This window comes from Cloeon dipterum, chromosome X, assembly GCF_949628265.1.
Source record: "Cloeon dipterum chromosome X, ieCloDipt1.1, whole genome shotgun sequence".
NCBI classification, from domain to species: Eukaryota; Metazoa; Arthropoda; class Insecta; order Ephemeroptera; family Baetidae; genus Cloeon; species Cloeon dipterum.
The window spans coordinates 14671982-14691863 of record NC_088790.1 but is presented as its reverse complement, the minus strand read 5'-3'; the positions used below and the strand labels follow the sequence as shown (position 1 = coordinate 14691863).

Sequence of the window (19882 nt, the reverse complement as noted above, 5' to 3'; positions counted from 1 at the left end):
TTTGCTCTCCTCTGCATGGCGTCGGATCAGAGATGGATGGATTCAGAGAGAGCTGCTCATTCGCATTCTCTTTTGTTTGCGGCAGCCAGGGCCGATCGGGTTTCAATGCAAAGTCTGCAAAAACCACTAATAGCATTAGTTTTAACAGGGCCTGCATTTTCCAGCCGGCCGGGGGAATAATTTAATGAAGCTGGCCGTGTAATTATACGCATGCTTCATTAATGTCCGGCACTGCTCTCTCGCCATGCAGATAATGACCATTACTGAGTCTGCTCCGCTCTCCTCCACTTGTGTGCACCACTTGTGCCTGCCTTGTGTATTTGCACGCAAAATCGATTTCACAGTCGAATTGTGGAAATGACGAGGTTTGAAATTTCATCTGTTGAGCGCAATCAATCACGCCGGATGTTGCTCCCACTTTATGAAATGAAATATCGACATGCTTTGTTTGCCCTGCTGAATTATTCACTTAATGGAGCGTACATTTGTATTTCAATGATATCCTTATCATTTCGTAAATCTATGCAACATTAAAATATTTATTCAGAATTGAAATGGTCATGGGAGCTTACCGAAAAATTCTCGGAAGCATGATAAAATGAGAGTCAAGATGAAATACATAATTTACAATTAAACATACCTACAAGAAAATGTTTAAAAAATTGAGATGTTAAATAGAAATAATCAAAATCCCTAAACAGAAGGAGAAATTTTTCTACATTAAAATTGCCATTATTGAAAAAAAATAGAGGCAAAGGGGAATTTTGTGAACTTTAGGAATATCCATTTTTTTTCCTTTTTCGAAATAATTTTGCCAAATAATCCACAAAAAGAGTTTGAAATATCATCTGATTTTGAAAAACCAGCATTTTCCAAATTGAATTCTGGCAAGGGGCATCGTAAAAAATCGCTTTTTGGCTTGAATGGGCTCTAACCCAATGGAATATTCCTTTCCATTGTCCTGCGTCGGTTTTTAAAGATTTTTATGTAATAATGGCTTTTAAATTGCATTCGAAACGATTTTAAGTAAGGCAAATCTATTCCCTGAATGGATTTATCACTTCTTTTGACGAGAGGATAATGCTTACTTTTATATTAAATGTTTTTAAGTTAGCACTTTCCCCTGTTCAAGGTCGCTGGGTGTTGCCCTGCAGGGATTGTCGCAACCGGACCTCCTGTTGGTGGGAGCAGGCCAGGTGGCAACCCTTCGAGTGTCAGCATCCAAAGGTCCAGCTGCCCCAAAAGTGTCTGGAGAACAAAAAGGTGATACTCCCAGCGTTGCTCCTTGCTCTGTTTGATTTCTATTTCTGTTAAACTCACTCATGCTCAGGTTTTGTTCATGGGCGACTCAACTGTGCGGGGGATGATGCACCACGTGCTGGAGCGGCTTAACGGATCTCTCGGCGTGAAGGACAAAAGCCACGGACTGTCACACTTTAAGGTGGCCAACACCGCACTCGCCTTTGCTTATTACCCGCAGTTCTGGCTGCGACCGCCGCACCGACCCATCTTTGCCAAGACTTTGTACCAACTTCTCTTGAGGTAATTGATAATTTTATTGCATTTTAATATGCTTATCAGGAAAGTTCTCATTGCGCAGTGCTGCCGACAGATGGCAGAATCGTTTATTTACAAATTTGCACTGTGATTTCAGCAGATTAAATCCTGCTTCATTGCATTTTCGAAGTAAAAAGATTAATTTAACCTGCTGAAAACCAAAATCGGATCACCCAATTGAGGAAGAAATTTTTTCAAGTTAATTTTATAAAATTTGATGCACACTTTTACAATTATTAGCTGATAAATATCGTTTGGATATTATTTTTAAAATTCCTTCAATAAAAATTGGAGTTGATTCAGCAAAGTTCGAATTTTGGCCAAGCAAAAGAGAAATTTCCTATTTCTATTACGTCCATATAGCGAAGAAAAAAAAAATCAACGCAGTTGCCAGGCCACTCACTCTTCCGATTTTTAATCAAATTTCCGCCGGAGCAATACTGCACGCTGGATTAACAGATGCAGCTGAAGTTTTGGTGATGGATGGAGATTTGTCATCATCCTCTCAAACTCAGTCAGTTTGATATTTCATATCGCGCATCAGTTGGCGGCAACAACAAAGGGGGAAAGGGGCGCGAGTGAGGCAGAGATCGGATGCACCCGCGCCGCGTTAGCTCTCTCTTATTTTGATTGTGTCTAATCTCCTATATTAGAGTAATACACGTCCCCTCGAGTTTAATAAATAACATTAAGTGGATCAAATTTTATGCGCCACTGCATGCCGTCCAAAGCAGCCTCCCTTGCATGCACAGCTTGTAATGCGCGTCGCTTTTGTACAAAATGCTGCTGGTACTTTCAACTGAGGAATGCAATTTTCTCTGGCGGCTGCCGACACGACAAAAGGAATTTTCCGGATTTATTAGGTAAAATAGTTTTAATGATTTGCAGACATTTTTTGTTGTAGAAGATTAACGTGTAAAAAATAAATATTTATGGTTTGACAAATTGCAACGACAACTTGAGATTAAAAATAGATCTTTATGATCTTATTTCTTTTCGCCTAACTGTTGAGCTATTTGATATTCATAAAACGTTTAGTTCCTTTTAGTATCATTAGTTGATTCAGGTTTTGATCACGCAGGGCGGACAATCAACCTTAAGACTTATGTGATTTTTCAATTTAGCTAGCTAAAAATTTGTTCGTCTGACTCATTCCTTTTTTTAACCAAAAGGTAGCACCTCTGGGAATAGCTGTTCGAAGACAAAAAGCCAAATATGTGAGCAGCCGCGGAGGAAAAATGTGCAAATAGACCGCTTTTTGCGCTAGGGGGAGTGAGTGAGCTTCAGGGGTGAAACGTAACCGGGCAGGGGTTGCTCTCTCTCTCTCTCTCTCTCTCTGTTTCGCAGCAGTGTTGGCCGAGCTTATAAATTTCGAGCATTTTTAATTACCGCGCACTCGCGCCAAGGGAGAGCTATAATGTTTCTTGGATGAACGCAAAAAGATTACGCCATGCGAGTGTGTTTATGTGCATAGAGGTTCCGGGGGAGAGTGTCCTGTGGGGGTTGCAGAGACGCCGCGCATCTTGTTCTCGCCGTGAAAATGGCTTTTGCGGATTTTCGGGCTTCTCTCTGTGCTCGTTGCAGTAATTGCGCAGTTTGCATAATGTTGCAACACGCCGAGGCGAGGGAGCAGATTGCGTTTAAAAATGTATTTGACAGCGGGATAAGCGACTGTACAAGCACTTTTCACCTTCCGGTCGATTTCACACCACCGCAAATTTTCTCTCGTTGCAGCTCTCAACCGCTGTCTAACTCAAGCGACACGATCTTGGTGGTCGGAGGAGTGCACTGGCTCGCCACAAATCACCTTCACACGTTGATCAAAATCCTGAAGAGGTATGCCAAATAATAAAAGACAGATCGTATTGAATTAATTAATTTAATATTTTCCTCTGTCACTTTCACTTGGCCTTTTTCATCTTTTACCTGTCATTAATTTGATATTTAACAATTTTTGTTATGTTTTGAAAAATCGTCTTTTCAGGATGTTCCATTTTCCTTTTCCATATTTTCTAGTTAGATTTTTTGTCTACTTGTTGTGTACTTACTTTAGTTTTAAGCTTTTACTAAACTGAATACTATTAGTATTCTTGACCTCGACACTCGAGACATCAGGAAAATTATATTCCGAATAATTCAAGGAAGCCCCACGTATACCTTTCGTATTTAAAAGCATTTTTTTGCGTTGGAAACAACAATTGATGATTGTTCCTAATATAGAAATTTCTTTATTTTGTAATAAAAAAATGACTCATAGTAGTCATCGATTTGTCTCGTCAAGGGTAATCTGTATTCCAAAAATCCCTACGATTGATAAAAAATTGGATTTTTAACATTTTCAAAATTCTTTAATGACCTCCAGTATGTCAGAAGTAATGAATGATTGAAAATTTTCGACTCTTTATATTTGTTTACCTACGTTAATTGTAGAATATAAATATACACAATTTATTGCTTTAAAATTCGGAAGGCAAGTGGGGCGTCTTTGAAGTCCTGAAAAACGCGAAATCCACTGTTTTTCGACCGTGACTGAATCCTCAGCTGTCAATGATTGTAGGGAAGGCCTGGAAGGGGCGAAGATCGTGGTAAAGACACTGGGCTCCGGGTTTCACATCCCAGCGGACGGTGTCCACCTGCTCTCCACGGTACGTCAGTTACACAAAACTTAGATAATCCCTCTCAGAAAGGAGTAGAAAACTCTACGTGCCGAGACGCGCGGGTATTTAAGGTGCTCACAACAATAACATCACTCGCGCTTGCACGAGATCAGCGGGCGAGTGAGTGAGAAAAAGCCAGCGGCACCGCTACAAAGAGAATATAAAAAGCAGGCAGTTCGTCTGAAAGTGCTGGGCAGGTATTTTATTAAAAGGCAGGCAGCTAGGAGCAGATAGGAGCACAAGGCAGAAGGGGCCCACTCACTCACTAGCACATCATTTTTTACGCACCCCACACTGTCGCTCCCAACGTCTCGCGCGCGCGGCCAAGGTTGTTGAAAACTCCTTCAGCCATCGTTTCGCTATACGACAAAAAGTTGCTTGAACCAATTTTTCAAGAGACATCATTAATATCTTAAATGTTTGCTTGCTGAATGATTGTACAGACAATTCAACATAATTGAGACAGCAAATTTAAAATTTAGTCAGTTTTATCTTGCTGAATTGTAATATAAAAATTTGGTTTTCGCAAATTTTAAAAGAATATGTATAGACCAATGAATAAAAATCTGTTTCTCAAATTGGTGCGATGACATAACTTATTTTTTAAAGTCAGAAACAAGCCACAATCAGAACTAGGAGCACAGTCAGAATACTATCTCAATTTCAATCGATTGTTTTATTTTCCTATTTTCTAAAACTAACAACAAGATGGATTTTAGAGTGATATAGATTTTAGATCAAATTTAGACGGGTTTTCAGTTAGCTAATATTGGCGAAATTCACAAATATTTTGGCCCTCAAAGCAGTAGAACTGGATTTTCATCAGTGCCAATCGATTTCTGAGGGTCGAATTAGGTTGTTGGGTGGTCAGATTACTCGCTCAACAATTTGACATGACACGTCGTGCCTAAAATCTAAAGAAACGCTAAGACCGTTACTTAAGCGATTTTTGGTGTGAACCTTCCAAAAAGTGCCATTTGAACACTGGCGACTGGCGACTGTCATAACCAAGCAGAGAGGGAGGAGGCTCTCTGATTGGATGTAGCGCTGGTCTAAGATCCAGACAGCAGCGCCACAGCGGCAGTCACCGCAAGCAACAAGGCAGGATAACCAGCAGACTAGATTTTTGCCGCTTGACCGGCTCTTCCGCTTGCTGTCGTAATGGCACTGCTGTCTTGATCTTATAATTGTTAGGCAATTGAAAGTCCAATCAAAGAACCGCTTCCTTCTCTGATTGGTCTCTAACGTTCTTATGATATATTTTGCTAGGTTCTGACAATAATACTGCTATGGTTTTTACGTTTCCTCTGATTCTCTGCAAGTCGCATCAACTTGATTATCGAGTGATCTGACCGCCAAACCTATATTAACTTGACAAAAATTTAATTCCAGTACTTTATTTTTTTCGAGACTTTTTTATATATATGAAAGTTGGCACTTTTTAACAGTCGTTAAGAGAAATTTCTGCGTCAGATTTCCAATTTGAATTATTATTTTCTCCAGAAACATGTATTAAACCATTATTTTTACAAATCATCAAGTATATAGGAATAGATGCCGGATTAAGTTCTTTTCAGTATTATATAAAATGTTCTTAAAATATTTTCATATAAATTAAACTTATTTTAATTATTTCGTTTTTTTTTGTCTTTGAAGTATGAGCTATGGAGCGCGTTGGTCAACCAAGCAAAATGACACATAGGTGTTTAGAATGCGTGTGTGGTTGAGGATTTGGACGCTGCGTGTGTGTATGGTTTGTACAAAACATAGCCTCACATCCACCTCCGCGCGCCAGCCAGCGTGTAATATATCATTATAATTTTTTGCTAAATTTTTACCTCGGTTGACTGAGTGTCGTTTAATGATGCTGTTAATTTAGCCTGCTTAGTGATTGAGCTTTTTCCCCGACACCTCAGCTCTCTGCAGCAGAGAGGCAAAAAGAAGCATCACAAGTCGAGATAAATGGGTATAAAAGTTCAGCAACACACACCCACTTAGCACACACACCAAATTTATTAAGAGGCACGCTCACTTTTTCATATATTTTATTAATTTATTTCTCCCGTCGGCTCAGCAGACGTTTTTGTTTGCTAAGAGGATATTTCTTCACTGAGTTTCATTATTATTTTATTTTTGTTTTTCAGAGGCAGCAAGAAAAGTTGGTCCTCCACTCGCAGGGATTGGCAGCTTTCGGCAAACATTTCAACATGGAGGTAGTGGAAACCTTCAACATTACAGCCGCCAGGTTCAGGGACTTCCTGCCAGGGAAGTGCGCCTGCCACTTCCACAACGTGAGTTTTTTCGTTTATAATGAAAATGGGGAACTCAAATAATTTTTTAGTAATTATTATATTCAAATTAATGCCCTATAAAAAAAGAGGTTGTCTTGACTTCTCTTCCATTAGATGCAAACTAAAATATGAATTTTTATTCTTTTTGTAGCCGTTTTTTTATTCAAACTCATCTATCCTAAACTTGCGAGGAACCCATGAGGATTATAAAATTAAAATTTTTAGGTCAGATCAGTCTTGGTGTAGAGGAAAGATTTTATTCAAAAATCAAAGATGGTTTTATAATTTTTTTGAAATTTTACCGGTTTGATGGTGATAATTCTTAAAATTGATTTGCTGGCTTGATTTTGTGTCTGAGGCTGGCATCATATTTGAAGGCTATTATTACGGGGACCACTTTGCGTCTGAATATTTAAAAATCTTTTTCTTTAATATGGCAGAGGAAGGGAATTTTAAATTTTAATCTATCCCCATGTTTTTTGCTGATCAAAAGCAGAAAGATTATTTTAAATTTTTAAGCAAAAATCCGCTTCGATGGTCCTTACATTTTGCCATTACAGTCCATAAAGCTAAGTCGCACACAAAAAGAATAATTCCCAGCGCAAATATAGTTTTTTTCTCGGTCTCGAGAGACGCGCAATACGATCCACGCGGCTGCGGTTATGCGTGTGTGTAATGTAAATAACGGGCGAAGGGTGCATTTTATTTATTTTATTGACTCGCCAGATTGAATTCGGCGGCGCAAAAGTCACGCTGCTGCTGTCTCATTTGCATCGTTCAGAGGCGAAGACGCCACCACGATGATGAATTGCCTCGCTCATTAATTATGAATTCCGCTATTTGTGACACAAAAGATGCGGCGGAGGCGGTGGTGGCATTTGCTCTCTCATCCCCTTTTCGTCGTCTTCTCTCCGCTCGCCCACCCAACAAGTCGAGGAGAAGAATTAAATTATTGCCATGTCTGCCACCGCTGCACAGGGGCTGATTCAGGGGCTGGCAACAGAAGCGAATGCAAATGCAGCTCCCTTCGCAATACAGTGGAGGGTTTAGAATTTTCGCTTCAAGTCCAAATTTTTCAAAATTGATTTATAAATTTTAAACATCGCATAATATGATACTTCCGAATGATTTTTTATGTGTTCTTGTCACATTTTATTTTAATTTGAATTCTGACTATTAAATTTAAGTATTTCTATAGCTGTTCCCAACTTTTCCTAATTTAAGCAAAGCATCACTCCTCAGAATGTCACATTGATCTGAACAATAGTGTACAATATGGAACATACATTTAATTTTTGTAGTATATATAAGACTTCCATATAGAAGAGAGAGTTTTGAAACTGACTCTAGCACTTCTACTTCGTTGGGTGTTCCGCCGTAAATTCTTCAAGTGTTACCCTTACGGTAGTGAATTAGAGAAAAGCCCGATCTAATACGTGAAAGGTTCATAAAATTACCATGCCGAATGTGTTATTGTGAAAGCAAACGCGCATCGAAGGGAAAATAGGTATGTGCGAGTTAAAAGGCGCAAGAGAAATAATAAAAGGGAACCTTTTTCTGTTATTTGTCGAGGCTTTTTAGCATTTTTACAGCCGCGGCTTCAGAGTTCAGAGCACGCCGCGTTGCAGACATGCACGAGCGCGCGGTCTTAAATATTTACGCCAAGCGTTTCATCAGACTATTTGCATATTTAGTCAATATTGGCGGCGGCCACATCAAACAAAGGGCCAGATTTTGGAAAAAACGGCCTGCAAACAGACGTGAATTTGCATCTCTCGGGTTCCAATATTTGATCGTGCGAGCAGGACGAGACCGCGGAACGCCTTTTTCATATTTTACACGCATCGATTAATTGTATTATTGCCTGTCTGGTCTTCCGACGAGAGGGTGGGACTCCCTGCTTACCCTTGTTTACGACGTCTGACCTTTGTTCCGACACAAAGGGGATGCTGCCGTCGTCAGAAAAATTTGCTTCGGGGAACAACTCTGATGGAAACTCGGCACGTGGTTGATTTTTAGTAGTATATTATAGCACTTGAAAATGCTGCATGCAGCTGCCTTTCCTACTAGATAGATTAAGAATATTTGTAAAAATACATACAGTTTGTCTGAACCCCAACCTTTTTATAAACGTTTTTTTATTATAAAATCAAATTTCATTTAAAAACTGTTGTGTCCTCTTTATAAGTGGTATTAATTATATTATCATTTATTTTGAGCGTATTTTTGGTGTTTCTTTGTACACTGGAGACCAAAAATTAAATAGCAGCAACAGTAAAAGCGAATAGTAGAGCTATACAATTTCGACGAAATACAATTTTTTCGGAGCTCATTCCAACCATCACGGAACCATCAAATAAACACTTTTCAGCCATTTGTTTAATTTACATTCATATAAACAGTCGAATATATGTATGCTACCGAATTGCAAATTTTTAGCTCGTGAGTGAAATTATTTCCAAATATTAAGTTTTCTAGTAAAAATTTTCATGCTCAAAAAATTTAAATTGGTAGTCATTTGATAAACCTTATGTTGAAACTATCTGCGCAAATTAAGAAGTTAACCAAATAACAGCTTCCTTTTTTACTTCGTAAGTAGATCTGAAATTTGCCGGCTGCTTCTGTGTTCTGATGGAAATAAATGTGGCCTGCTCCGCTTTCATTAGTCGTAATGAGATGCTTGTGTCAATCAGTGAGGCAGCTCATTCAGTGCCGTTTTTTCCTCCCCGCAAGAAGCACCCCCTCGCCGCGGAGCGTCGTGCCAACAAACTAAAATTAAAACGTTTACAAGACGTGGTCTCATTAATTTTATTAAGCACTCTCTCGTTTGCCATGTGTATTATGAGATGAGCAACGCATAGAAAGAGGGAGGGGGTAATAATTCACTTCCCACGAGGCAGCTACAATGTTTGGCATTAAAAAAGAAGACTTTTTCACTTTGTTGGACAGGTGAATGCAAGTGGACGAGAAGGCGTGTTCCACGTCGAGGGCGCTGTCAATGCAATCTACTCGGAGATCCTACTGGCCAGAATGTGCTCCTGATCATGCACGTGAGACGATATTGTATACTGTGTGTGTGCTCTGCTTGCACAGAGATCAAACCTCGTGCTGCAGCATCCTGCCAGCGGTGAGAGTGGTGTAATGCGAGAGTAAGAACGTACAAAAACGAGAGAGCGTGTACTTTATATATTGAAAGGAAGGTGTAGAGCTACTTAGCACTTGATACGCTCATAGCACACGACTTATTATGCAAATTAACTCTCTGCATGATGACTCAATTGAAAATAATACATATATACACTGCTCCTTGCCAGTCAAATGACAAGACGTCAATCTTTGCTCGCATTGATCAGCACAATTGTATGGGGGATTGTTGCAATTATCAAGACAAAATGATAATTAAGAAATAGTGGCCTGGTTTTTGCCTGTATAGCGTATATTTCATGCCACGTAAAACTTTGGCCATTTAAAAAATATTTTTTCGCCAATATTTTTTACCAGAACGTCATATTTGAGGATCAAAAATTCATAACAGTATTGACGTTTAGCCCTCTCCCAGAATTAAATATTAAAACTAATACAAAATAAATTACATTTTACAAATTTAACAATTCTTGAAAATTGCAGTATTCATTCATGTCTTTTTATTGCAACGTCTTTTACGAAAAGGTTCATTGAGCGTAGAAAATTTTCAGCTTAATTGCATCTTTATGTTGATTGAATTTTACTTTAAAATTAATTGCTCCTTTTTATTCAAAAGAAAACTCTAGGGATGCGACGTTTTATTTTTAGGTAAACCAATTGTATTCTTGTAAGCTTTCATGATGTGAATTAGGTGGAAAGTTTTCGATCTGAAAATGTTAGCAATTGAGAAAAATTTGGAAAAAAAAACGAAAAAATAATAATTGATTTAAATTTCGTTTCAAGACATTTTCTGATGAAACAAATCGATTGATGGATTATTTATATTCCATAAGAAACAGTAATTCTTAAGTGTTTGTCCATTCTTAAACTTTTTTATCGATAACGGTTGAGTAAAAAAACAAAAATATTCTGAAAGCTGACGAAATTTCTCGTTTTTTTATGATGATTTTATTGTATGTTTTAATTTTAAAACAACAGTATAATTAAGTATCTGAAATTTAAGTCAAATATTAAAGAATTTAATTCAAAATTACCAAAATGTTTGAAAGCTTGAAAACATTATCTCAAATCATTAATGAGTCAAATGTAATCATTCGAGAGAAAAGTTGAAAAGCAGGGAGCTCGCCAAAAAGGTCACATCCTTAGAGTTTCCTTGTCATTGTAGAGCCGGCAGTGTTAGTTCAGGTAGAAATGCTTTGATAGACTAAATTTAATCTAGCAAAATATTTGACCACTTGTAAGCAAAACTGCTTTAGACCAACACGGTGATACGATTTGACTTACGAAATACATGTGTATATATAATACTGTTATCAAACGAGACAATAAATTACAATATATCTGAATTTGTGGCCAAATTCAGAAAAGAGTTAAAATTCTCAAATTTTAGCTAATGGCTGTGCGATTGAGTTAGAATACAAATATAAAATTGTTTAGTTTCTCTGCATCGCCGAATAAACTGCGCGTTGAACTGCAAGACACGTCCCTTTCTCCAGTCAAGAAAATGATCAGTGGATTTTGATCACGACACTCGTGGTGCATTTTGTTAGTTCCGAACTTTCTGCTTGACTACAGAAGTCAGTTTTTTCCTCAACCGTGACAGTGTGTTATACACTAAAAGCGATATCTCAAGTCCGTTACTCAAAAATGAAATTGTAATTATTAATAATAATGCTGAACTGCTGACGTTTGTAGAAAATATAAATGTTAAAAATGAGTGTGTGCGCCGAGCAGAAAAAGATTTAGAGGCCGGGCACACGCGAATACCAAAAGTTAAAGTGCGACAATAAATTTCTTGAATGAACACCATATATACGCAAACAGCTTGACAGTGTTTTATTTCAGATTCCATAGATGCAAAAAAAGTTACAAATCATTTTAGTATATGGAGACAAAATAAGGTCAATACTTTCAAGGATTCTTTAATAAATCTGAAAAAGCAAACACCGTGAAACATTGATTTTAACTTAAAGCAGATTTATAAACTAAAGGAAATCAGGGGCTTGAACCTCTCGTGAAATGAAAAAATTAAAACATTATGATATTCCTTGAAGAAAAAAATGTGAAACTGCTTAACCTGCTTTGGCCATTAAGCCGAATATTTTACAAACCAAAACAATTAAGTTTTAGTGTTTTGGTTTTAAACAAAGTAGTGTAATGAGTTAAAATATTGTGAAACCTGGCAACTATTCAATGCGTAATAATTAAATCATGACATGACTGTGAATTTATTAAATTTAGGAGACGATTTACTTTTTCTTTGATCTTCCACTACTTGTTACTTTACCATCAAAATCAGCAAGAATTATTCAATTTACAGCCATCTAATCTTTAATGAAAACCATCTTAAAGTTGCCAAACCCGTTTAATATATAGCTTTCTAAATATATTTAAATTGGGTGAATGTCAATTTGGCAATAAATAGAGGCAATATTTTTCTCACGCCTCTTCAAATTTTTGTTAGAATTTATAAGCCAATTAATTATGATTTATGTTCAGTTTTTCAAACTAAAAAGCAAAAGTAAAGTTTTGTTAATTTTTACCTTTTGAAATTGTCCTGATTTTGATGATAAAATATTTGGACGATTTCATTTCCGATTGGACAAAAATTTCAAGCAATGAAACGCTCTTAATTAACCAAATCTCCCTAACATGGAAAACTTTCAAGCCTTAAATTTGTCTAAGGCAAGAAGGTTTTAAAATACAGGTATGGCGAAAAAAGCGTTCAGTATATACCTTAAAATAAAAGGAACATCGAGTTTCTTATTATATCTTGCAGTTTTAAATAAAAAAAAACTATTTAACACTTTTATAAGTCACAAGTTTGTGCATTTTTATTACAGTAAATAATAATCCTTAAAAAATTATTAATGTCTTACCAAATAAGTAAGTTTATTTCCAGTAAAAATGCTACATTTTGACAAAAACACAAAACAATAAATGACTCGATTAACTGTTTGAAACCGTCGAAATTTGCTCAGAAAACCGTCTAACATGCACAGTCGGGGATTTAACAACCCTATAGTCGTGACCGAGTAACAAACAAATTTCCAGTTCAATTCAGATTCTTTCTCAATAATTGTTCAATTTGTGGCTCATTTATAGAAAAATCAAACAGCTTATTTCTTTGTTATTTTTTCTCGATTTTGAATCCTCTCATAATCATGATTATCATAAATTTAGACAATATTTCAACTAATGATGATTAAAATCATATATTTCCAATATTTTTCAGTACAGCGACGCTTAAAAATGTTTGTTCGACATTTAAATTTGAATTTTTGTCAAGGCGTTCAAATTTTGTTCTGTCTCGAGTCTTTATAAATAATTTTACGTTTCTTATCTGCATTCCACGACATTCCCCTCAATCTCAGTTTAGAGCAAAACTATTTTCGAAGGAAAACCTATTTGTAACTCGCACGTATCCGATTGTGAGGAAACTTTGCCTGGAGGTTATGCATTGCGCTCGTCACAAGTGGTGACTTGAACGCCCGAATTTGCAGCCCGAGCCGGGCGTGGGCCGACTGCGGGCGTCATCCCGTCCGTGACGGGCCTCTGGAGGGGCCGGAGCGGCGAGGCCCCTGACGGCGGGGTCGGACGGCGAGACGAGTCGGCGAAAAGGACGCGATCGGCGACGGCGGCTGCGGCGCGACGTCCCGGCGAGAACAAAGGCCGTGCGCAGAGCGGCGGCGCGTTTGAGCCAATGAGCTGGCTGGGCCGGCAGGGCCCGCCCGCGGCCCCGCCAGTCGCACTCGCGCCGCCGTGAGCATCGGACGTGCCAGTGAGAGTCAGTGAGAGTGGCGTTCCGCAGGAATTACAGTGCAGACACACAGTCATGATTCTGCGGCTGAACGGATAAACGCGCGCGAGGGAAGTGTGCAGCAAGCAGATGGCCACAGTGAGGCTGTTGGTGCTCGTGTTGGGCCTCCTCGGTCCCCACTGGCCCAACAAAGTTAGCGCCACTTGGATGTGAGTTGAATTTTCCCCTCAAGACTTATTTTGCCAATCCAATTATTAAAAAAATTATCAAAAATTAAAAATAAAATAAAAGGAGATAATATACAGAAATAAAAATTGGTCATTCTATATTTAAATCTAATTAAAAAACAATAATTATTCGGTTTTAAATATAGCTTGTCATTAATATTTGTATGATCATCAAATATTTTGAGTTAGTACACAAACTAAAGTTCAATTTTTTTATTTAAATATTTGACTCTCAAAAGGCTTTGGCGGGAAGTATCATTTCTTGTTTACTCGGAGTAAACATCAAATTAAATACTAAATATCAATTCAAATTTCAATTTGTCTTTTAACTGAGACGCAGGTTGAACTGGTTTCGGCCATTTTAATTAAAATTACAAGATCTTATTTTATGAATAGAAACGCCATTAAAGTAAACGCTAAATTTTCCAATTCCACAACTCATTTTCCAGAGATTATTTTTTGCTTGTCTTTTCTCTATGAACTCAATTTAGCTGTTGTAGGGAACATTAATTATGAATTATAGACGATTTATGAATGAATTTATTATTAAACGCATATATGCGTGCGACGATTTATAGAGCATATTATTCCGTTTTAAACGGGGATTTTGGTCTATAATCCGAACGTTTCTGTTGTATATTCTAAATTAAAAGAGTTTTGGTTTAAAAAAGTACCAAGAATGTTTGGCCCAGTTGCAGCATTCCTTTTTTGTTCCCCAATCGAATTCAAATTACAAAGAAGCTCCAAAACTTCAATTAAAACTAATTTTTCTTTTGCGCACGGTAAATTTTTTTTGCCAATTTAGTCGCTTTTAGATATTTTTAAGAACTCATTTTATGATCTTGTGATGATTGTTAGCCTCAAAAAATTAGTCAACCATACAAAATTCACAGCTCTAACAAATCTGATCGATTTACAAGTATTTCCAACAATGTTTTTTTTCTGTCACCTATAAAAAGCACACGTACTGCTCTTATACTCACTGTACTTTATTTCCCTCACGAATATTATGGGAGTGTCAAATTAAAAGCCGTTTAACCTAATTTGGATTCTCAGCTTTTGAGGATAAAGTCACTAAAGCGTCGTTTAAGCTGTATATAATAGGCTTATAAAATATTAAAATTGCGTTGAAATGTCAGCTCGTCATATTAAAAACACGCATTTGTAAGATTTCGAAGGCAAAGAGAAGTGCCGTAAAAGGGGATTAAACGCCGAGATTCCGTTGGGTGTGTAATTGCGCCTTTTATACTGAAAAAATTCATTCCTTGCTGCCTGTTTCGGTTGTAATTACTTGCCATTAGGCGTAATTGAGATGGCCTTAAAGATGGTCTCGAGAATACCGGCTAAATGACATAATGAATGTAATTTCATAATTTCCGAATAGTTTTCATCCCATAAAAACTGATATTAGCTCCGTACAAAATGGTATTTAAACCCCTATCTAAAATTGAACAAGAATGATCTAGAAGTTTCTGAGGACAGAGATAACGCGAACACTCAAACGATTAGATTTTCAACTGTTTGCTGAACACCTTTGTTATATTATCATTACTCTTTTTAATTTGCAGATAAATTATTAAATTTCTTTTATTTAAATAATATTTAAAATTATTCTGACTGCAGTTTTAAGATAATTCATTTGTTCAAGTTCCCTGAGAGTTCACATAATTTTCCGTCTATATTTTTTCCAGCACTGTTTTTCCGCAAAAAACAAGGTGTTTGTTTTTTTTAAGACGATTGTTAGATGTTTTTGCTAAAAAATAATTACCGAAAAGTGCAGGTCAAAATAAGATAAGCGAGGTTTATTTTAATTCCATTTCTGAATATGAAAATGACTTGTTTAGGCCATTTTAAATTGTTTGATGATTTTATTTTTGAAGAAATCTCAAATTTTCTGAAAAGATACATGAAATTTGCACCAGAAAATCTTGAGCTGCATAGTTCTAGAAAAACTATTAAAATCTGGAAACGCCGATTACATCTCAATATTTATTGATTTAAAAATAACCCCATCACGAAAAAAACCTTTTCAAACGTCTGTGAGAGCTTCTTTCGCTAATTTTGTCATTTACTAATGTTTTCGGGCTTCTCGTGTAGGGCACAGGTAGCTAATTTGAAATTGAAAGGGTTATCCCTAGGATTTCTGTTAGAAGATTGTTTTATTAATATTTCCAATTAAAAACATAGTACGTTTATCTATATTCCTATAGTATAAAAAGCAATTGTGAATAAGGTCCATTGTTCGGAAAATTTACGGAAAACCCAATGGAAGTCTTTAATGGCACAGAAGGAATTTTTTAATTAAAACCAAGATTTTAAAATTGAATGGTGACATTTTCACCACTTCTTACCTCTCCTTTCCATTGACTGAAGCCTACCCCTCCCTCTCCACTCAAATATTATTTATAATAATTTAGAGCATTAAAATTCTGCAAATGAGAAGTCTGGTCGGTGAGCAGATCCCTTTAGTCGTCTTTTACATTTGCAGCGCGAATAAAAAGTGCGTTAATTGTGGCGGGCGAGGACCGGTTTGCGGGGCCGAGTGGCGGGATTCGAGGCACGGCTGGCCGACAAGTGACCCTCGGGTATCGCCCCGCAGCTCTGCAGAATAACGCGCCGGCCGCTTTTTCCTGCAATAAAAGCGTGTGCGCACGCATTTTCGAGCAAAAACAAAAGCTTCTTCTTGGGTTACCGCACGCACTACCAGTCTCCATGCTGTCTGCCGCGCACTCTGAAATTTGATGTTCATGTTGGTAAACAAGACGACAAAGTATCAGTATATTACCTACCAGCGTTGAAGCCGTGGGGGCGAATCTGTTCAATGTGCTCTTTTGGAGGAGAAAGCCTAAAATGTGCACTCGACATTAATGCAAGTCAGAAGGGTTACACACACACACACAACTCTTCGATATTGATTTGATGCTTAGCTAAAATTGGCAAGATAATGAAAATCAGATTTTTTCATAAAGAAATTTAACGCAGTTACTTTTTTTTATCTAAGAGACTGCAGAAGATTTTAAATCATAATATAGTTGGTGAAAACAATTTACCTCACTTTTTACCGATCACCGCAAAAAATGAAAATTTTAAAATCTTCTAAAACCCGGGCACTAACTCACAAGTTCAAAAAAACCGAACTTATGCAGTTCAGGAAAAATTAGGAGTACTACCATCTCGAAAGAGGTGAGCCTATTCAAAAAAACTGATAACTACACTAAAAATTAAACTCAATTTATTGTGACCTATCATTTAGTAATAACACATAATGAGATATTTAAATTTTTAACTGTCGAAGACTTGCAAAATAATATAAAAATTATCTAAACTGAGTCCAATAACAAAACTGTCTGAGATTAGCATTTTTATTGAATTATCGATGGCAGTAACTATTTTCATAGCAAATTTTAGGTAAAATACAATCTAAATCACTCAAATTTTAACCATTTAAATAATTGTTGCCCTTTTCTTGCAATAAGGAAAATTGAGTTTGGTTGTTGAGCTTTGCGTAAATTTACCAGCACCAGGACGCTGTTATGTGTATTTATTTCCTTAGAAATCCCTATTTTTTATTTTATAAAGCTCAAGACCTCTCCTTAGAGAAGGAAAATATTTTGCTATTTACATGGCTTTTATTGTATTGATGATGAAGATAGAGGACAGGTACCTTTACAAAATATCAAAGTACATGAGTTACCAAATAGATCCCTCTATGAAAGGTTATTGTACCCCAGCTTTACCTGCGACCCCTGTTTTTCACGAATTTGCACGCGAGAATAAACAGCATATTGTTGATCTAAAATTAATTCTAGATCGGTGCTCCTATTTTCAAAGCTTGCGTTCCTCAACTCTTATTCCATCATTCTCTCGCTCGTGACTCAAGTGTTCTGCACCCTCTTTGCTATTCAGGGATTATCTCTGGCAGAGCAAACAATGTATCCTAATCTGGCAGGAGAGCGAGACGAGTTACAGGAGTAGGAGCTGCGAAGGAGATGAGCTAATAGTGAGTCAGGTGAATCAGAAAATATCAAACTGGAAACACTCTTGGATTTTCAACCTTGTAACTTAAATGGCGCCTTGGAACGAAATTACGCATTCATAGAGTATGATTAAATTACTGATGAGACAGAATCTTCTTTAGTTCAAAATTATTCCGAGAAAATATGCAAGTTCCTTTTAGTAATTTAAATTACCCACCCGGTATTTTTAATAAAAATGCTATATTGGTTTTATAATCCCGAAAATATTTCATTTTCTCAAATATTTTACAGTTAAATGTACAAAAACTGTATAAATTTCTCTTAGTAGTATGTGAATTCCCTCATTTCAAATTTTGTCAAAGTTCTGACTGTGAGTTTCCTCCTCTCTTTGGAGCCACATATTCTCTGGAGCAATAAAGGCGGCAGTAAAGCTCGGATTTCGGCTAGATCTGCAGCCGAAAGCAATTTTTTATATGCACGCGCGCCCGAGTGTGAGTTGAGTTCCAATAAAACTGCGACACATATTTCTACTCGACGTGCGATAACGGCCCACGCCACATTATCATCATTAAACTCCTCCGAGCCAAGCCATTGTTGCGGCGGGGTGGTTTTTCCACTTTTACGAGATGTAAAATGCGCTCTTAATGGCGAAATACTGTCGGAGCGCCTGCCAAACGATTATTATACGGCTCCAGCGCTGCAAATCATAAAGGTGCAAATTTTTATGAGAACTTTGACAGCGATTTATATACTACATGCGCGTATCGAGATTGCTCTCTCACTAAGTTTGGGTTTTAATGGAGAGATGAATGCTCATAAAATTTCCTGAAATCATTCACAATAAAACCAGTTTATGGAGAGTGACCCATACGTTTCGCAATTTTAATTTCAAAATAAAAATTCCTTAGTGTTCGCGTGATGATTAAATACTTCTTTCACTTTCTAGATTTTTCCATTGCCTTTCCCACTTTGTAAAATAATCAAGTGATTTGTATATGGTCTATGTAGATTGATTAACATGCACACTTTACTCGCGAGTTTTAAAGCCAACCTGGGAAAATTTGGTCGCTTTGCCAAATTCTAGAAATCATTTGAAGCAAAGAAAAAAGGAAATTCCCCAATTTTTTTCTGTAAAGCTTCATTTTAAATTTCCTGGAAATTTGACTCATGAATAGAGTCTGCAGGAAATCTTTCTTATGTGAAAATTCTAGAAATCCAGAAATGCTACACTTTAAAAAGAGATCTCAGCTGCTCTACGCCTACGCAGCATATCAAATTTTGGCAAAAGACATACACGCACAAGGCGCCTTCCATTTCGCAAATCCGTATTTTGCTCAGTGTTTGAAAAGCTGCTCCATCAGCAGCGAGTGGAAAAACAGACGAGTGGGAAAGCGGGATTGAGCTGTTTAGATATTCATTGGACTGATCAAATATTAACGCGCACAGCAGCTCGCTCTCTGCTGTGCCAAATATGATGCAATTCGTTTTATTATTTCGCAGAGTATGAAATCCAGTGCAGCATCGACCTAATCATAATAAAACTACGAGAGCCGGATTGCAACTGCGAGGGGAGCGACGAAATTAATCCTGTAATTAATAGAATATTCACCCCTCTTTCTTAAAAATGAATCGATGTTTTCTCGTGTTGTGTAAAATACATATATGTGTATTAAATAGTTTAAAAGATGGTTATAGTCAAACACAAAACAAAAGAGATAATAAAATTATAGATAAAATGAAATCAGCACAAACGAAAAGTTTTTGAATTCGTTTGTTATAAATATTTATATACGGTGGGTAGCGATAGCACATAACAATATTTGTAATAATTCCCTTTCCCATCACTAGATGCTTTTTTCTGATAAAATTTATGAATAAAATTGAAATACTTGATACGAATACCGGCAAGAGGGTATCGGATTTTGCTAACATTTGGTGCAAAATGTTTTTTGGTTGTCTAAAGCAATCACACTTCATGCCCAATTCTTTCTGACGCCGACCAACTTTTTAGGTACTAAAATCGGGTATAATTTTTCAAAAAATCCTGCCACACCGAAGGGAACAAAAATGTTTAAATTTAAAAAAAGCCAAAATGTGTTACATTTAATGAAGAATGAAGAAATAGTGGGGTATTCGCAATTGCTCCCAAATATGGAATAAAGTGGTATTTTGCACCCCTAAAAATCGAATTCATTTGCAAATTAATCAATTTCGCGCAGTTTTCGACCATTGGTTTCAATGTGATCACCTTGATTACTACTAATATGAG

At 37.0% G+C, this 19882-nt stretch overlaps 2 protein-coding genes across 2 annotated transcripts in view; both read left to right on the top strand.

Annotated features, from left to right (window-relative positions):
* Window positions 1–11473, top strand: part of LOC135946699 (cadherin-like and PC-esterase domain-containing protein 1) — a 42254-nt gene extending 30781 nt beyond the window's left edge. Inside the window, exons 14-19 of the mRNA XM_065495020.1 lie at window positions 1133–1263; window positions 1331–1542; window positions 3292–3393; window positions 4115–4202; window positions 6359–6505; window positions 9455–11473. Of these exons, the coding sequence (XP_065351092.1) occupies window positions 1133–1263; window positions 1331–1542; window positions 3292–3393; window positions 4115–4202; window positions 6359–6505; window positions 9455–9547 (773 nt within the window). The 3' untranslated portion in view covers window positions 9548–11473. The remainder of the gene's footprint in view (window positions 1–1132; window positions 1264–1330; window positions 1543–3291; window positions 3394–4114; window positions 4203–6358; window positions 6506–9454) is intronic.
* A 1896-nt stretch (window positions 11474–13369) lies between these two features.
* The window catches only part of LOC135946180 (protein Wnt-16-like), a 32430-nt gene continuing 25917 nt past the window's right edge, over window positions 13370–19882 (top strand). The window contains exon 1 of the mRNA XM_065494263.1: window positions 13370–13618. Coding sequence (XP_065350335.1) covers window positions 13539–13618 — 80 coding nt within the window. The 5' untranslated portion in view covers window positions 13370–13538. The remainder of the gene's footprint in view (window positions 13619–19882) is intronic.